Source organism: Cnephaeus nilssonii, assembly GCF_951640355.1.
Source record: "Cnephaeus nilssonii genome assembly, chromosome: 15".
In the NCBI taxonomy this organism is placed as follows: domain Eukaryota; kingdom Metazoa; phylum Chordata; class Mammalia; order Chiroptera; family Vespertilionidae; genus Cnephaeus; species Cnephaeus nilssonii.
This window is the reverse complement of record NC_137086.1, coordinates 53,934,622-53,952,632: the sequence shown is the minus strand read 5'-3', so window position 1 is coordinate 53,952,632 and position 18,011 is coordinate 53,934,622. Positions and strand designations below refer to the sequence as shown.

General features: G+C 48.0%; 1 protein-coding gene across 2 annotated transcripts in view; it reads left to right on the top strand.

Moving 5' to 3' along the window:
• Window positions 1-18,011, top strand: part of POLR1A (RNA polymerase I subunit A) — a 68,373-nt gene that overhangs the window by 10,952 nt on the left and 39,410 nt on the right. Inside the window, exons 7-13 of one of the 2 annotated variants that reach the window (XM_079792431.1) lie at window positions 2,039-2,130; window positions 3,619-3,724; window positions 4,022-4,184; window positions 6,640-6,810; window positions 6,945-7,067; window positions 9,933-10,163; window positions 15,267-15,521. In XM_079792431.1, coding sequence (XP_079648557.1) covers window positions 2,039-2,130; window positions 3,619-3,724; window positions 4,022-4,184; window positions 6,640-6,810; window positions 6,945-7,067; window positions 9,933-10,163; window positions 15,267-15,521 — 1,141 coding nt within the window. The remainder of the gene's footprint in view (window positions 1-2,038; window positions 2,131-3,618; window positions 3,725-4,021; window positions 4,185-6,639; window positions 6,811-6,944; window positions 7,068-9,932; window positions 10,164-15,266; window positions 15,522-18,011) is intronic. The other variant, XM_079792430.1, reaches the window with a different exon arrangement.

Genomic DNA, 18,011 nt, shown 5'->3' with positions numbered 1-18,011 from the left:
TTCAGCTGGTCTTCCCCAGCCCTTCACGCCTGTTTAGGAGGAAAGAAAGCACAGAGAGTTGTTTCCAGAAATGCCCACAAAGTTGTTCCTTAGGTTAATAGCATCCTCTTTTTTTCCTTCAGAACATGCGATGCTTTGGTTATTCCTGAAGGTCAACACCTTTTTGTTTCATAACCCCACTCCCTTCTGTTACATTAACTGATTGAAATGTTTTGCTTTTATAGGAATCAAAATGTTAAATGTAGACTCCTTGACCTAGCAATTCAGCTTCTATGACTTTGTCCTAAGAATACCCACAGTGTTGTTTAAGTAGTTTAAAATTGGAAATGGCTTAACTGTCTATTAATAAGGAATAGTTAACTAAATTATGGTATATCTATTCATTATTATCCAAGTTACTTGGATAATAATGAATAGATAATAACTTGTGATAACAGCCCAGCCAGTGTGGTTCAGTGCTTGAGCATCGGCCTATGAACCAGGAGGTCACTGTTTGATTCCCAGTCAGAGCACATGCCTGGGTTGTGGGATGGATCCTCAGTAGGGGGCATGGGGGATGTGGGAGGCAGCTGATCGATGATTCTCATTATTGATGTTTTTATCTATCTCTCCCTTTCCTCTCTTTGATATCAATTTTTAAAAAAATTTTAAAAAGAAAGAACTTGTGATAATGTAACCTTTGCGGATGGTCAAGAAACTAATTAGAGAATTGGAGGTGAAATGAAGCTGGATTGTACAACTATAGAAAAAGGCAAAAGAATGAGGTTTTTAAATGTAGATTATCTTAGCATATCTTGAACATGTGCATTCAGGCCAGTAACTTTTTAGTGTCTGACACAATGTACTGGGCACTGTGTCAGGTGCTAGGAACAGACAAGATGGGTTCCTGCCCTGATGAGTGCGTAAAAAGGGAAGATGGAGCAATATTTAATTTCCATGAGTGTATCCTGGAAGAAGTTGATAGTTTTAAACTTAGACGTTCACATTACTTATATCTTTGTTAACCATCTAAGTGCCTGGAGTCTGACCTCCCAAGTGGCAGCCCAGGTCTGATTTTCTGACCCACCCTGGGTATAGCTGATAGTATCCCAAAGTGATTTTGCTTGACCCGAGAAACCAAAACCAATCTACTCCTCACATAGGAGGAAAATATTCAGAGCTGTGACTATGCTGTCCTAGACTTTGATATACATAAGAAGAAATGGAGTATACAGATACCCATAAAAATGTTCATGCCCAGTTGGTGTGGCTCGATGGTTGAGCATGGACCCATGAACCGGGAGGTCATGGCTTGATTCCTGGTCAGGGCACATGCCCAGGTTGCGGGCTCCATCCCCAGTGCGGGGCGTGCAGGAGGCAGCCAACCGATAAGTGTTTCTCATCATTGATGTTTCTATCTCTTTCCCTCTCCCTTCCTCTCTGAAATCAATAAAAACATTTTTTTAAAGGAATCAACAACTGTTTTAAAAAAAATGTTCATGTCCATTTACCTATAATTCTATTTCAGTGAACATTTCTTATAAAAGCCATGTGCATACACGTGTTTTTTTTTTAAATACAATGTTACTTATAATAGGAAAAAACCCACATGTCCAACTATAAGAGTATGGTTAAATCACTTTGGAAAACATCCTCTGAGCAGATTTTCAAGCAGCCATTAAAAACGATGGCCAGGCAACATGCTCACTAGAGCCAAGTATACAAGTAAGTCCACGGCTAACATGACAGTGGCCTAACACACTGCTTAAACCGAAGCATGGAAAGGGATACATAAAGGTGATAATAGTGATACAATGTAATGTGATGGAATGGTGGGTGGGGTTTTTTTTCTTTTGCTCTGTTGATTTTATAAAGGTAGTTACATTGTTCTCATGACTTTAAAAATTAGATTAAGGGGGAAAATATGCAGAGCTGAGGCTATGCTGTCCTAGAGTTTTTATGATCAAATTGCAGGCTTGACAGGATGGGGAGAAAGAATTGATAAATCCCAGTGCAAAAGGAGTGCCTGATATTGACTTAACCTGTTTCCCTCCTCTGCTCCAGGAATTGAGGAAGCTCAAATGGGAAAACGAGGGTACCTGACACCCACCGGCGCACGAGAGCATCTCAGCGCCCTTTGGAAGAATGAAGGTGCTGCACCAGCCGAAAGGATAACGCTTTATCTCCTCCCGGCTCTCATTCCCTGGGCTCGTTACCCTGCCTTACTACTTTCGTTTTTTCATAGTTGTGGTTATTGTAAATCTCCCCTGAAGCCAATGCATAGGTTAGGGTCAGCCTTCAGGTCCCTTTTCATTGATGCATTATGGAAAGGAGAAGGCCTTAACATCCAACTGTGAGGTTTCTATGGACATTCCTTCTGCAAATCAAAAAATGAACTTTAATACGTAGTTTTAATTAGGATTGTTATATCTTAACTCCCTACAGAAAGGAAAATTCTTCCCTTTTGAGTGTATAACAAAACCTATGCAGTATACCCACACCCTCATGTCACCCACCTCTGAGAGTGTGTCCTGGAACACTGGTGTAACCATTGTGTGGGGATAAGCACTTAACAATGAAACTGGTGCCAAGCTTTGTCAGGGGCAGGAAAAGAGCACTCAGGGTACCATGGTGGTGTATGTGGCAGGCCCTGACGCATTTTATTCATTCTCCCTGCGTTTTCTTTAAGGTCACTGGAATATTAGCTTTGAATCCACAGAAGAGCCCTCTTGGTAGCATCAGTGTGCAGGGATTTTGTTTTGATTTTAAGGCTAACTTTTTTGGTTTGATCCCCCCCCCCCCATATTTCAAATATCATCATACATAATAAAATGGTAATATGTAAATTACCATCACTCCGCTACGCCCACGATTGGGCCAGCAGGAGGCGCAGGGGGCGGGACTCAGGGTGGCCGGGGTAGCTGATTGGGCCAGCAGGACGCTGAGCTCGAGCTCAGCGTCTGTGCCATGGCCGCGGCGGAGGCTTTCAGAAGGCCTGGTGCACCAGCGGACAGACAGCCAGCCAGCTCCCCCGCGATCAAAAGCCAAAGCGGGGGAGCTGTCTATCTGTCTGTCTGCTCCGGCACAAGGCCTTTCGAAAGCCTCCGCAGCGCCGAAAGCCTCCGCAGCGCCGGAGGCTTTCGGAAGGCCTGGGGCACCAGCGGACAGACAGTCAGCCAGCTCCCCCGCGATCAAAAGCCAAAGCGGGGGAGCTGTCTGTCTGTCTGCTCCGCCTCCGCTGCGCCGGAGGCTTTCGGAAGGCCTGGGGCACCAGCGGACAGCCAGCCAGCTGGTACACCAGGTGCATGATTAAATCATGCACTGGGCCTCTAGTATGTTTTATAAACACCAAAGTAATTGTGTACATGTGTGTATAAGTCTGAGACAAGCGGCCTTTCTTATTTCCCATCCCTCCCCATTTCAACCCCTGGGCTAAGCACTGTTGTACCCGTAGTAACATCTGTGTGCAGGCTCTCAGAGGCTATTTTTTCTCATTTTTATAAAGAAAAATGTGATTTTATTCTACATATTGTCCCATATTCTGGTGCGTTGTGTTTTTTAGTTCAATTAGTAAAACATTTTATCCATTCATGTTCCAACATAGATTTAAATGATCTTTTTGGTTCATTTCAAACACAGGATTCTTTCTGAACTTCCTTTTTTCGGGTCTGGAAGATGTTGACATGGAGTCTAGATTCAACCCCACTATGTTCTTCCTGGATTTCTTGGTGGTGCCACCCTCAAGGTGATGCCCTTTAGTTGACTTTATTTCACCTGGAGAGGGTGCACTGGGTAACTGAATGATGGCCTCGGGAGAGGATGGAAGGGTGGCGGGCACGGAGAAATAGAACAGCAGTTCTGCTTCCAGGCGGCAGGTGGTGGGAGAATTTCCCTCCCGTTTGTCCTGAATGTGGTAGGAATGTTGGTTGTCCTTTGAGTGTGGTGGGGTTTGAGATGCTTATAGTAGGGATGGGGGAGAGGCTGAAGAACATGACCCTTCCCCCACACTAAACATTCACTGATTCCATGTGTCCCCCTGCAGGTATCGTCCTGTCAATCGCTTGGGGGACCAGATGTTTACGAATGGCCAGACGGTGAATTTGCAGGCTGTCATGAAGGACGTGGTTCTGATCCGAAAACTTCTGGCATTGATGGCCCAAGAACAGGAGCTGCCATGGGAGGTGGCAGCACCTGCCACAGATGAGGTCAGGGCTGTCTTGGAGCTGATGTCATAAATGCCCACGCTGAGTTCTAACTCTCCAGTGGATGCAGAATGCTGTGGGTGCTGGGAGGGGCTGGTTGGGCTCAGTTTGGGAAAACATAGGTTATGTCGGGGAAAGCACGGTCTGAGCATGGAAAGGTCTGAGTTCACCCCAGTGACCTTGGTTGAGTTGCTTTAATTTTGTGGACTCACCTCTACTGTAACATGGGTTTGGTCTGCCATGAGGTTTTACGCATAGGTTGTTCTGGGCCACCTACCCTTGGCAGCTCTAGAAAGAAGAGTTTGCTTCCCTTGGGCCCTGAGAATGTTCCTCCTGGGTTACAAGTCCAGATCCCAACTCACCCAGTGGTTTGGCTCATTAAGATCTCCAGCACTGGGGTCAGGAAGGCAGTGTTGTAGATTCTAGGAACTTCCCTGAATAAGACTGTGAGGTTTGGGGCCTCAGCTTCCTACTCCATAAGTGGTGGAGCTGAATTCAGTTTTTCCATTTCAGCAAACACTTCTCGAGCCCTTCAGTGTGCCAGGTGGTCAGTGGGTATAGGAAGGCTTGCTGACGTCACTGAGGTCCTGCCCAGCGCTGGGTGCCTGTAGGAAGGGCTTTCTCAGGCCTGAGGAGACTGGGCTCAGGCTCCCTGCTAGCTGCTGCAACAGTCCTGCTATGAACGAGGCCCATCACCAGGTGGCGCCAGCACTTGTCCTGGACACGCAGTTGTTACCGAGCCTTTCTCCTTGGGCTTTCTTTGGGTTCCTTAAGTTTCTGATCTGCACTGTAGGTGAGCTTTTGTTTGTTGTTGTTGTTAATCCCCACTCGAGGATATTTTTTCCATGGGTTTTTAGAGAGAGTGGAAGGGGGCGCGGGGGGAGAGAGAAAGAAACGTCCATGTGAGAGAGACACATCATTTGGTTGCCTCGTGCATGCACCCCAACTGGGGCTGGGGATCGAACTACAACCCAGGTACGTACCTTTGACCAGGAATCAAACCCTCGACCCTTAGGTGTGCAGGCCGCTGCTCTAACCGTCCAGGGCAGTGTCGGTTGCTTTTAAAAATCCCAAGTTTAAGAGAAATCGGCCATCTTCAGGCCCTAGTCCAGTTTGGAGGAGAAAGCAATAGGACAGCCAGGTCCAGTGACCAGGGATTAGAACTTTATTTTGATGTCCCTTAAAAATAAGGTAGTCCCTTGTCAAAAACCCACAAACAACAACAAAAAAGCTGAGTCTCTGAAGAAGTAAACAGTATCCTCACTGATTCCTAAGATCCTGTTAGCTGAAGTCACCTGTCATCGTACAGGTGACCATCTCTCCCTGCCTCGGCCAAAGCAGAAAATACATCCATCTCTCCCTGTAACTAAGGACGCCCCTCTGTTGTCAGGTTGAGGACAAGCCTACTTCATCACTAATGGCTTCCGCAGCATTCCCGTGTACTGGGTCTTCACCCTTCCTATGCCCTCCAACACACTTCCAGGTTTCCTCTCTCATCGGACCCACACTGAGGGACATGAAACCCTCTGTCAGCTCCTGTGTCATCCTCAGCCAGATGGGCCCGGTGGTGGCTGGACAGTGTCAGTAGGTGGTGCTCTTAGGCAACTTAAGGCCTCAGGGCCTATCTCCCAGCAGGAGGGAGAAGAAAAGGAGGCATAGTCAGGGACAGAAAAGGATTGGATAAATATTCCAATGAAGCTTGGAGATCAGCCAGCCCCTCGACATAGCCCAATCGGGGACCCACATCCTGACTAATGATATAAAAAATCATATGGCAAACGTTTTTCCCTTCTAAGAAATTTTCCACCTGCATTTTTGTAAGTGCTTTGGATCAAGTTTTTCCAAGACTGTAAATGTAGCTGTAACTCCGTCTGAGAATCCGTTACCTGGCAGGATAACAGTTTCATAAAAAGTGTATGGATGGGGGAAGAATTTCTAGGGTTGCCTTAAAAATGAGACATTAAGGGACTTCAGCAACTGCTGCTAGCAGTTTGATGAAACAAGCTACCATGTTAGAGAACCCACAGGGCAAATAATTGAAGGTGCAGCCGACTAGGAACTGAGGCTCAGTCTGGCAGCCCTTGAGAAATGATATTCGGCCAACAACCGTGTCAGCTTAGCGTTAGATCCATCCCCAGCGAACCTTCACATGAGAGCCCAGCACTGGCCGATGGCATCACAGCCTGGGAGACACTGAAGCACAAAAGCCAGTGAAGCTGTGCCCAGATTCCTGACACAGAACTGTGAGATAATGAATGTGTTGGCCTAAAAGAAAAAAAAGAAGCCTGCTTATAACATTGAGTTCATTTTACTACTGGAAAGAGACTGGCTGGGAAGTATGTAATGGGGCTCATGTTTCGTGGATGTGAACTGACGCTAGAGTAAGCAAGAAAAATAAAACCAAGCCTGCATTTCTGAGGGTTTTCCATCATGCTTGTTTTCTTGGTTGTCTTGCCAGGAAAAAGACTCTTCGAATGGGATGGACCGATCCTTTTTGAGTATGCTTCCAGGCCAGTCCCTCACAGACAAACTTTACAACATTTGGATTCGCCTTCAGAGCCACGTCAATATTGTGTTTGATAGCGAGATGGACAAGTTAATGACGGAAAAGTACCCTGGTATTAGACAGGTGAGCCATAAGTTGGATTCCCATTGCGATCTGAAGGGGTCAAATAATAAGCATTTGTATCGAACCAAGAAAAAATAAACCTACTTGATTTTTTTTTAAAATGCCTTCTTTGGACTCCCCTTCCCCCCATATAGATCCTCGAGAAGAAGGAGGGCTTATTCCGAAAGCACATGATGGGGAAGCGAGTAGACTACGCGGCCCGTTCCGTCATCTGCCCAGACATGTACATCAACACCAACGAAATCGGAATCCCCATGGTGTGTGCGGAGGGGCCATGTTTGCTGCTGTTGGGCGGCAGATGGGAGTGTGGAGGAGGGCTGGAGGGAAGGCGTGTGGCAGGTTGTGTGACTTGAGGGGGGACAGCTTCCTCTTCCTGGTTAAGTCGTTTGGAGGGGATGCGAGGCTGTGTGATGGCATTGCTCTCACTCCTTGCCAGGTCTCCAAACACCTCCTCCCTCTAAGGAAGACCCACTCCTGGGCCACCAGGGAGCTGACTGTCGGGTGTTCCACGTCCCACCCGCATCTCTTCCCTCTGCCTGTCTTGGCCTGGTCTTTACACCCTCCTAGTCAGCGTGGCTGCACAACAGGGAAGGGGATTTCATCCCATAGACTCACCTGGTGCCAGGAGTCAGGGATGTGTGCCTTGGTTGCCAGGGAGAGGGAGGAGAGCGCGCTGCCAGAGAGGAGGCGTGTGTGAGTCGTCCATCCTCCCACTTCCTCTGGGTAAGCGGTTCACCCCTTCCACCCATTAGTGTTTCCTTAGGGAGCCAGTTTCCGTTTCTCACTTCCCCACCAGTGCAAGCTGTGGTGCTCATTAGCAGCAGCCCTTTAATCGGCTTCCTCCTTAATGGGCCTTGAGGTCAGTAATAATGAAGATGGTTTAATTCCCTCCGTGGAGAGTGTCATTTCTGCATGCACTGCCCGGCTGCTGCTGCTCTCGGGGGAGTGCTGGGAATGAGCGGAGCTCTCTGCCTCCTCTCTCCTGGCACACTAGGGCTTCCTCAGCAAGGGCATGACGGTCGAGGGGACGAGAGTCAGGGGACATGCAGTCCTGTGCCCACCACCTTCTGGGAACTTTAGGTCTTTGCTGGGAATGGCATCATGGAGCCAGTGGTGATGCCCATGAGTCTGAGGCCCCGGGAAGAGAGGCCACACCTGGTTGGTTGCTTTTTCTGGGCAGAGGGCAGGGGCTGCCCCTCTTGGCTTTGGCCTCGTGGTGCCTAGAGTGTCCCAGGTTTGGGAGAGACTGTTAGTGCTGCCTTCTCTTTCCACATTCAGAGCTGCCAGGCCTCGTTCTTGGATCGATTTAAGCTCATTTGGTAATGGCCGTCCCCTTACGGGGACTCAGAAGTTACCTTAAGGCCCCCCTCCCCCCCCCCAACCTGCCTCAGGTCTCAGGCGCCATGGAGGCCCAGGGTTGTCGCTCACTGGTGGCTGTGAGGAGCAGAGCGTGTGAAACTGCTCTTGGTCCTTGTGGTACACCCTTCCCCCGGCACCTGTGGAGAGGTGTTACGGGAGCAAAGGAGGTGAAATACGACTCAGTAGTGAACCCCATAGACTAGAGTGTCCCCATGAAGCTCACATGCCAGTGGTGGAGACACACAAACAGGTACACAGGAACGAAGCACTCAGGCAGTGTCAGTGCATCAGCGAAAGTAGAGTAGGCTACGGGAAGGAGCGTAGGAAGGCCGCTCACAGGGTGCTGTTGGGGCCGAGAACGGGACAAAATTCAACGAGGTCCCTTACGTAGGACTCAGACTCTCCGAGGTATTTATGTGCATTTAGAAGCATCAAAGAGTTTAGAATATTCAGTAGCTCAGAAACTCCCTGAAGCAGGGAACTTGTTTTCCTTGGAGTGGACATACTGCAGTCCGTGTTCAGTGGGGCGCTGCGTCATCTCAGGAAGCCGAGTTGGTTTCCGGTGCCACCTTGACTGTGATGGCTGCTGGAGCTGCCGAGTAAAGAGATCCTGATGCCGTGTCTGGGCGCAGGGCAAGAGCCTCAATCAATTGGTAATGCCTGCTGGGGTGTGGTGGTACTTGAAGGCCAGCACTCGCCACCTCTCTCAAGCTAGTGTCCCATTCTGTGTTCCCTTTGGGGTCCATGAATTTTTTGGCAGAGGAGGAAATGATGATGTTTTAGAATGGGTTAAAAAATTCTTACATGTCCAGCCAATGTGGTTCAGTGGTTAAGTATCAACCCATAAACCAAAAGGTCACAGTTTGATTCCTGGTCAGGGCACATGCCCAAGTTTCGGGCTCCATCCCCAGTAGAGGGCATGCAGGAGGCAGCCGATTGATGTTTCTGTCTCTCCCTTTCTCTCTCAAATCAGTAAAAAAGAAAGAATGGGTCTGTGAAAAATGCTGCAGTGGACATATAGGTACATATATCCTTACAAATAAATACCTCAAATTAAAAAAAATTCTTATGTGTAGAAGGCAATATTCAGATCATTCTCTTCAGACAGACTTCTGGGACAGGGCCCAAACTCTGTTCCCTTAAGACAGGGGTGGGAAACATCTGGCCCCTGGGCCATATAAGGCCTGAGAAATCATTTGGTCTGGCCCTGCCAAGGCATTGGAGGTGAGTCAATTAAATATAGCAGGCTCATATTTAAAAAATATTTTTTAATTGATTTCAGAGAGGAAGGGAGAGGGAAAGAGAGATAGAAACATCAATGATGAGAGAGAATCATGAATTGGCTGCCTCTTGCACATCCTCTACTGGGGATTGAGCCCGAAACCCAGGCATGTGCCCTAACGGGGAATTGAACCAGTGACCTCCTGGTTCATATCTAATGCTCAATCACTGAGCCATGCCAGCCGGTCTAGCAGGCTGATTTTTAAGTTAATTTTGTATGGCCCTCGAAAGATGTTATAAATATCTAAATGGCCCTTGGCAGAAAAACAGTTCCTCACCCCTGCCTTTAGGCCTCGAATATGGAGATATGGCCTGTGGAAAAGGCAGACAGGATGCTGCTTTCTTCCTTAAAGAACCTTTTTTGGATAAGACCGCACCTGCACATCTTTGAGAAAAAGTCACACAGCTTGTTGAGTCAGACTTCGGGTCCATGTAACCTTTCTTGCCCACCCTGAGTTTTTATATCCATTCATCATTTTCAGGTGTTTGCCACAAAACTGACCTACCCTCAGCCAGTTACCCCCTGGAACGTTCAGGAACTGAGGCAAGCAGTCATCAATGGCCCCAATGTGCACCCGGGAGCCTCCATGGTCATCAATGAGGACGGCAGTCGCACAGCCCTGAGCGCTGTGGACCTAACCCAACGGGAAGCCGTGGCTAAACAGCTCCTGACACCGGCCACCGGGGCACCGAAACCCCAGGGGACAAAAATTGTGAGTAGTGGGCAGATTTGATCAGTGAGTGCTGGCTGTTGGCTATGGCTACAGTGAGTGATGGCTGAGGGGCTGCTGGGGCTGCAGTGAGTGCTGGCTGAGGGGATGCTGGGGCTGCAGTGAGTACTGGCTGAAGGGATGCTGGGCTACAGTGAGTGCTGGCTGTGGGGATGCTGGGGCTGCAGTGGGTGCTGGCTGAAGGGATGCTGGGCTACAGTGAGTTCTGGCTATGAGGATGCTGGGGCTGCCGTGAGTGCTGGCTGTGAGGATGCTGGGGCTGCAGTGAGTGCTGGCTGTGAGGATGCTGGGGCTGAAGGGATGCTGGGCTACAGTGAGTTCTGGCTGTGAGGAGGCTGGGGCTGCAGTGAGTGCTGGCTATGAGGATGCTGGGGCTGCAGTGAGTGTTGGCTGTGAGGATGCTGGGGCTGCAGTGAGTGCTGGCTGTGGGGACGCTGTGTGAGCAGTTTCTGCCTCCCCGAGATAAAGCTTCTCCCACATGTGGCTGTTCCTTAGGGGCTACATGGTGCTTACTCTATCTCTCAGCTGGAACCGAAGCTCCTGGGCCCCTGACACCAGGATTAAGGCTTCATTTGGCTGTCTCACACCATGCAGCACAATGCTGGGCACACATCAGGAGTTCAAGAAAGCTCTTTAATACAAACTCAGTTGTGGCATCAGCAGGAGAATTTGCTGTCCTTGACTAGGGCTACGCAGAGGGTGGTGCTCAGATCATCATCAGCATTCCTGGAGCTTGAGAGAAATAGATGTGTCCTGCCCCCCTCTCCCTGCCCCTCACCTACAGAACGGGAATCGCTGGGAATGCGGCCCTGGTGTTTGTGTTTTCACACGCTCTCTGGAGGGTTTCTCTGCATGCTAAAGTTTGAGAACTGCCCCAAAGGAAGGAAATACTCTGTCAGTAATAACTGACAGGTTTTATCGGCTGCTTCAGTTTCAGGCAGTTGCTGGTGTTGGTCTATGGTACCTTTTTAAGGGATCCTGAGTCTTATCTAGGCTCCACTGGTAAGAGTAAAGGACTGACTAGCCTTGTTGGCTGAGAGCGTGAAATCAGCAGGTGACAGCATTTGTCAAATAATAGCCATTCGTGCCGGCAGAGGGTAGCAGATGATTGAGGCAGAAGTTGTTAGAGTTCTATAGATTCAGTCTGGGTTTCTCACTGACAGCCCAGCGTCGGGGGGCTGACTGGGTCTTTAGCAATGGGTCAGTGCATTGTTGTTTGCTCAGCCCTGAAAGAACTTTGAAAGAGAAACAGAGGAAAAGGAAGTACTTTTGGCATTTTTGTGGGACCAACAAGGTTTCCACCATTCTTCACCAAGGCCTGTCTGCTTCCTCCCATTTTCAGCTCTCCCGAGGTAGAGCAGTAACGTGCCACGTGGTTTCCACTTTGGTGGCAGGGAACACATGCAGAAACAGAACAAGTCACCAACTTTTCTTTCTAGTGAATTCAGATTTGTGTTTAGGCTCACAGGTTATTCTGCTCTCTTTAAGTGCTTGGTGTTTTTCTAGGAGAGGTGAGAGGTGCAAGAGAAGTCCAGGTGTATTTCATTGAATTTACAGTAAACTCAAGTCGAGCATGTGAAACAGCCTCAGTAGGAAATTTTGAGAGAAAAGTTGAGAGAGGAAAGCAAAGTGGGGTCCACTGCTGCTACGTGCTGCCCTTTGCCAGTCACCAGAGACAAGGTCCCACCACCCTGGAGCTAAATGTGTTGCCCACTGTTAAGTGCTGCGGCAGACACAATGGGGAATAGCAGTGGAGATGGGGACTTGATGTACGTGAGCTTGAGAAGAAAGGAGTCTGAGGGCAGTGTTGCAGGGTGGACTGGAGGGAGGGTTTGGAGACATCAGGAGACAGGTGAGGGCTACAGGAAACCTGTGGAGGGACGGATCCAGGCTGAGGTTCAGGAGGCTGAGGTGCGAGGGACCACATTGGACCTGATGATGTGACCCAGGGGCAAAGGCAAGAAGGGACTTATGAAAGAAAAGTGGTTCCTACGTCAGAATCTGAGGACTCAGGATGATTATCTTTTTGTTGTCATTAATCCTCACCTGAGGATATTTTCTCCATTGAATTTTAGAGAGAGTGGAAGGGAGGGGGCGAGAGAGAGAGAAGCATCGAGGTGAGAGAAGACACATTCATTGGTTGCCTCTCGCATGTGCCCTAACCAGTGCCGGGGATCGAGCCTGTAACCAAGGGACATGCCCTTGACCAGAATCCAACCCACGACCTTTCAGTCCGAGGGCCAATGCTCTAACCACTGAGCCAAACCAGATGGGGCAGGATGATTATCTCTATTCTCCAAAATCTCAATAATGTCACATATAATACTTACACAATTCATCAAATACGCGTGCACTTACAGCCTATTTGCAATTTGTAAGGACTTTGGTTAATGGCGTTGTGTATGGATCAGGACCAGGCTAGGGCTGGGTGAAGTGACAGGTCCTGGTGAGGATGAGAGGGTTAAGAGAGAAGGGGAAAGGGTGGCTGGGAGACCCATTTCCTGGGAGGTGTGATGTCTCTGCTGCTTCCGTGGGCCTTGTAAATGGAGGAGGAAGTGGCCAGGAGGGCTGAGTCGTAGTTCTCAGCCCAGCAGTCTGCCAGAAGCTGACTTTGGCTCCGGGTCTGCCTCTGAAAGCTCTGACCCGGGCACTGGGCACACTAATTTTCACTGCAATGTTTATTTAGAGACAAGAGAAAGGAAGGGCCTCAGGTTTGCGTTGGCCAGGGGAACACCCTGTGCTCCAGGGTTTCTGTTTGGATTGGCTGGTGCCTGCCCGTCTGGCCTGCGTGCCTTCCCAGCTGTGGGCTTTGCTTATACTGGAGGATGTGTCGAAGCTGTGAGACTCAGATCCAAGGCCCAGCCTGGAGGTTTGGGCCTGGGCCACAGGTCCAGCAATTTCTCCCTTGAGAGCCTAAGGAAATATGACCTTGAAAGTCAGCTCAGGCTCCGGGGCATGCCCTGCGCAAATGCTCATGGGGATCTTCAGAATCCAGGTCTCCTTGGAAACATGGATGTGGGGGCAGGAAGGCGGAGTTGGAATTTCTCAGGGAGCAGAAAGACTGACTCTACCAGGTGCTCTTGGGCCTGCCTTTCAGGATGTGAGGGGTTTTCCCCGTCCTTCCTGAGCTGGAGGAAACCTTCCGTCAGGGGAGGAGGAATCGGGGGAGGGAAGTGGGGAGCATCTCTCGTAACCTCTAGCCCCTCTGTCTCCAACCTTCTGATGCAGCTGCATAAATGTGGACAACTAAGATTACACTGGCCTTGTTGTAATTTGTTGTTCCCCAGACTGTTGTCTGCTGGGATTTAGAGGAAACTTGGGGTGCAGAGAAGTCTCACCCCATCTCCATGATTCCCCTGGCTGCCTAGGGGGTATGCAGATTAGTTGGAGTAGCAGTTGCCTTTATGCATTTGTTCTTTATTTTTAAAATATATTTTTATTGACTTCAGAGAGGAAGGGGGAGAGAGAGAGAGAAACATCAATGATGAGAGAGAATCATTGATCGACTGCCTCCTCCATGCCCTCTACAGGGGGCCAAGCCTCCAACCAGGGCATGTGCCCTGATTGGGAATGGAACCGTGACCTCCTGTTTAATAGGTTAACACAACCACTGAGCCACACCAGCCAGGCTCTGCATTTGTTTTTTAAAGTAGCATGTATATTTATCATTTAGGAAGCCCGATGGCTAATGTAACATAAGATAAAGGCAGTAAAAGGCTTAATGAGCCTAATATTAAAGCCAGCTTTGTGGAGGGAGGTGTTCTGTCAGGAGGACATGACCAATAACATATCTGTGAGAGGGAAAAAGCAGAAATGATGGTTATCTTTAAGGGGTAAAATTAGTTGTGGTTTTTATTCTCTTCAAATTAGTCTGTTTTCTGTTTTTCCCTCATAGTGAGCATACCTATTGTGCAATAGTTCTTGCTTTCTTAAAAAATAGTTTAAGATCTTTTTAAATACTCTTGTAGAGGTAAATAAATGCTCATTGTAACATGAGCAATAATCAGATGTATAAAGGTAATACAAATAATGTAATGATAATCTGTGCCTTACTCTCCTTCCCCATGTGCCCCTGCCCCTGAGGAGACCAGAGTAACAGGTTGTTGAGAATCCAAGCCCCCTTTTCCCTTGTGTATATAAACATGTACAGAGATGGGGTGTGTTTTAAATTGCCTCATTCTATCACTGTAGACAGCACCTAGATATGTTTTTCACACTGGAATACATTATTGCCATCACTTCAGGACTAGTAGAGATTTAACTCGGCCCTTTTCATCACTGCATAATATTCCATAGTGTACACCGTGATTTATTCCCCTGGGCCCCTTCAGTGGGGCAGCCAGATTATTTTCAGTGTTTGCCACTGAAAACAGTGTGCTATATAAACAGTGTTTATATAACCATGCATTGGCGCTCTTTTTCTTCTGAAAGGCCAAAAGGAAATGAGTTTTAAATGTTCTAGAACATATTTTCAAATTGCTTTCCCAAAGCCTATGGCAATTTAAACTTTTTAATAATTTTTTGAGTGTACTGGGAATCAAGAACCCCAGCGGTCCTGGCTCTGCTGTTTGAGGTTGGGCAAGGTATTTGTGAAATGTGGAATTTATATTTAGAGTAACATACTCATGTGTGAGCGTCGGGGGTGAGGGGATGCTAGAGTTCTGCCAAATCCTTTCAAACCCAGGGCTCTTAGGATTCTATCCAGATATGCTGCCTTCAGAAGTGTTCATTTCTTTCTTCAGATTAATTCTCTGAGGAATTCAAGGCTCCAGAAAGGCCATGCATCTCTGAAGGAGACAGAGATACCTGGACAGGGGCCTGGAGCCTTGTCTGTTGCTATACCTGAGCCCAGAGCCCAGATGGAGCTATGCTGGACTAGTAGCGATTTCTCAAAGCACCAGAGGGACCAACAGCTATTTCTCAAAGATTTTTAGAATTTTGCTCCAGACTAAAAATTCTCTTTTATTTGGTTGAATAAAGCATGAAACAGAAACCATACTCGGCCAGGCTGAGGTGAGCTCTTGGGATAGTGGTAATGATGTTGAAGTTGCCGCTGATCACAGTCTGTCCTACGCTCTGGCCCAGGTGTGCCGGCACGTGAAGAACGGGGACATTCTCCTGCTGAACCGACAGCCCACCCTGCACAGACCTTCCATCCAGGCGCACCGCGCCCGCATCCTGCCCGGAGAGAAAGTCCTCCGGCTCCACTACGCCAACTGCAAGGCCTATAACGCTGACTTTGATGGAGACGAGATGAATGCCCACTTTCCCCAGAGTGAACTGGGCCGGGCCGAGGCCTACGTCCTGGCCTGCACAGATCAGCAGTACCTTGTTCCCAAGGTAGGTCTGACCTTGAGGCTGGTCCGCAGTCATCGCTGGCGCAGCGTGGCCCTTTTGATCTGGGCCCTCTGCAGCTCCTGGGGTCAGGGGACAGCTTAGGGCAGAAGCATGTGGATCCTAGGGTCCTGGCTTCCTCCAGGTGGGGTTTCGGCCCTCTAGTTGCTTAGAGCCAGGGAAAGGTTTCTGTGTTGTTGCCTCTTAAAAATAGAAATCATAAGATTCATCACCAAAAGTTACATAATAGGTCTTGTCTTCCAGTCTTATGTTTATTACCCTTGGCAAGGAGTAGCATCCCAACTGTGCTGGTCCCCATGGTTCTCAGACGACTTTGATCCTTTGAATTCTGATATGCGTGAGTTTTAAGAGAGAACTCCAAGGGCTGAATGAGAGTGCTTCCAGGCCACGGAGGCCTCTCCTCTTTGAGCCCCTTCCTTCTCATTCCGAGGTTGGTTCTCAGAGGCAGACCCATGTGAACACGGCCGTCCAGAGGAACCCTGGGAATGCAGCTTCCCTCCCCCTGGCCTGGCCAGATGACACATTCCCATTAAGTGGCAGAGGCCCGAGTCAGCATGCTCAGGGGAGGAACAGAGTGGGGAAAGAGCCAGTCCCCCCTCACCCCTTACCCAAAGGTCTGAGGTCTTTTAAATTATAAGCCTTTGCATCACAGTGATTCACAATAACACATCATCCACTTGGACTGTGGTGGAGTATGAAAGAACTAGTAGTGATAGCAATAGGATTGTGGCTACCATTTCCAAGTACTTTTTCAGCGCCAGGCACTGCAAAGGACTTTGGAGGCTTCTCCTTTCACCCTCCGGCAGAGGGTGGAGTAGGTGCTGTTGATGTCCACATTTACACAAGAGTGTTGTTGCTTGCCCCTGGACACAGCTGAGAAGCATGAGGAAGTACAGGAGCTCCCAGGTTCTCTGGGGTTTTATTCGTATCCCCTCTATGGGCCCTGCCCGCCTTCTGCAGAAGGGATGGAGACCTTTGCACTCAGGGATCCCTGGAGGCTGCTCAGAGATGTCCAGCATCAATTAGTGCCCTCTCCTCTGGGAACTATTCTTTCCCCATCTCATCTGCCTCCCTGGGAGTCAGGCATGTGGCCAGGGGCCTAGTATCCCAGCTTCTTTTCCCAGCAGACACACCACAGTAGCTTCATGTGGACCCAGATGTTTGCGTTTAACTTCATTTCCCTCCTCTGCCCACTTTAGCCAGCTGTTGATTAGAGAAGGTCTGAAAGTAGGAAGGAAGAGAGTTAGGGCCCACTCAGGTCACTCAGAAATTAGAAGAAATAGTTTTACTAATTTGACTAGTAATTAGAAGATACACTTGGAATAATACGATTAATTTGGAAATTGGCTTTTTTCCTTTTCATGTAAAACATTGGTGGTCATAGCTGTGGTAGTAGTGGCAATAAAAGCTCATCTGTTGAGCACTCCCCGTTTGAGGGCCGACATTCTAACGACTAAGCCATGTAGGCAGGACCCCTTGACTATTTTTATAACTGGCAATTTTACTTCTTTTTATTTTTTTTAAATTTAATCTTTATTGTTCAGATTATTACAATTGTTCCTATTTTTTCCCCCCATAGCTCTCCTCCACTGGTTCCCACCCTGCCCTCTGCCCTTACCCCTACCACTGTCTTCATCCATAGGTGTACGATTTTTGTCCAGTCTCTTCCCGCACCCCCCACACCCCTTTCCCCCTGAGAATTGTCAGTCCACTCCCTTTCTATACCCCTGATTCTATTATATTCACCAGTTTATTCTGTTTATCAGATTTTTTTATTCACTTGGTTTTTAAATTCACTTGTTGATAGTATGTATTTGTTGTTTATAATTTTTATCTTTACCTTTTTCTTCTTCTTCCTCTTCTTAAAGAATACCTTTCAGCATTTCATGTAATACTGGTTTGGCGGTGATGAACTCCTTTAGCTTTTTCTTATCTGTGAAGCTCTTTATCTGACCTTCAATTCTGAATGATAGCTTTGCTGGGTAGAGTAATCTTGGTTGTAGGTTCTTGCTGTTCATCACTTTGAATATCTTTTGCCACTCCCATCTGGCCTGCATAGTTTCTGTTGAGAAATCAGCTGACAGTCGTATGGGTGCTCCCTTATAGGTAACTAACTGTTTTTCTCTTGCTGCTTTTAATATTCTCTCTTTGTCTTTTGCTCTTGGCATTTTAATTATGATGCGTCTTGGTGTGGTCCTCTTTGGATTCCTTTTGTTTGGGGTTCTGTGTGCTTCCTGGACTTGTAAGTCTATTTCTTTCACCAGGTGGGGGAAATTTTCTGTCATTATTTCTTCAAATAGGTTTTCAGTATCTTGCTCTCTCTCTTCTTCTGGCACCCTCATAATTCTGATGTTGGTATGCTTGAAGTTATCCCAGAAGCTCCTTACACTATCTTCATATTTTTGGATTCTTTTTTCTTTTTGCTTTTCCGCTTGGGTGTTTTTTGCTTCTTGGTATTTCAAATCTTTGACTTGA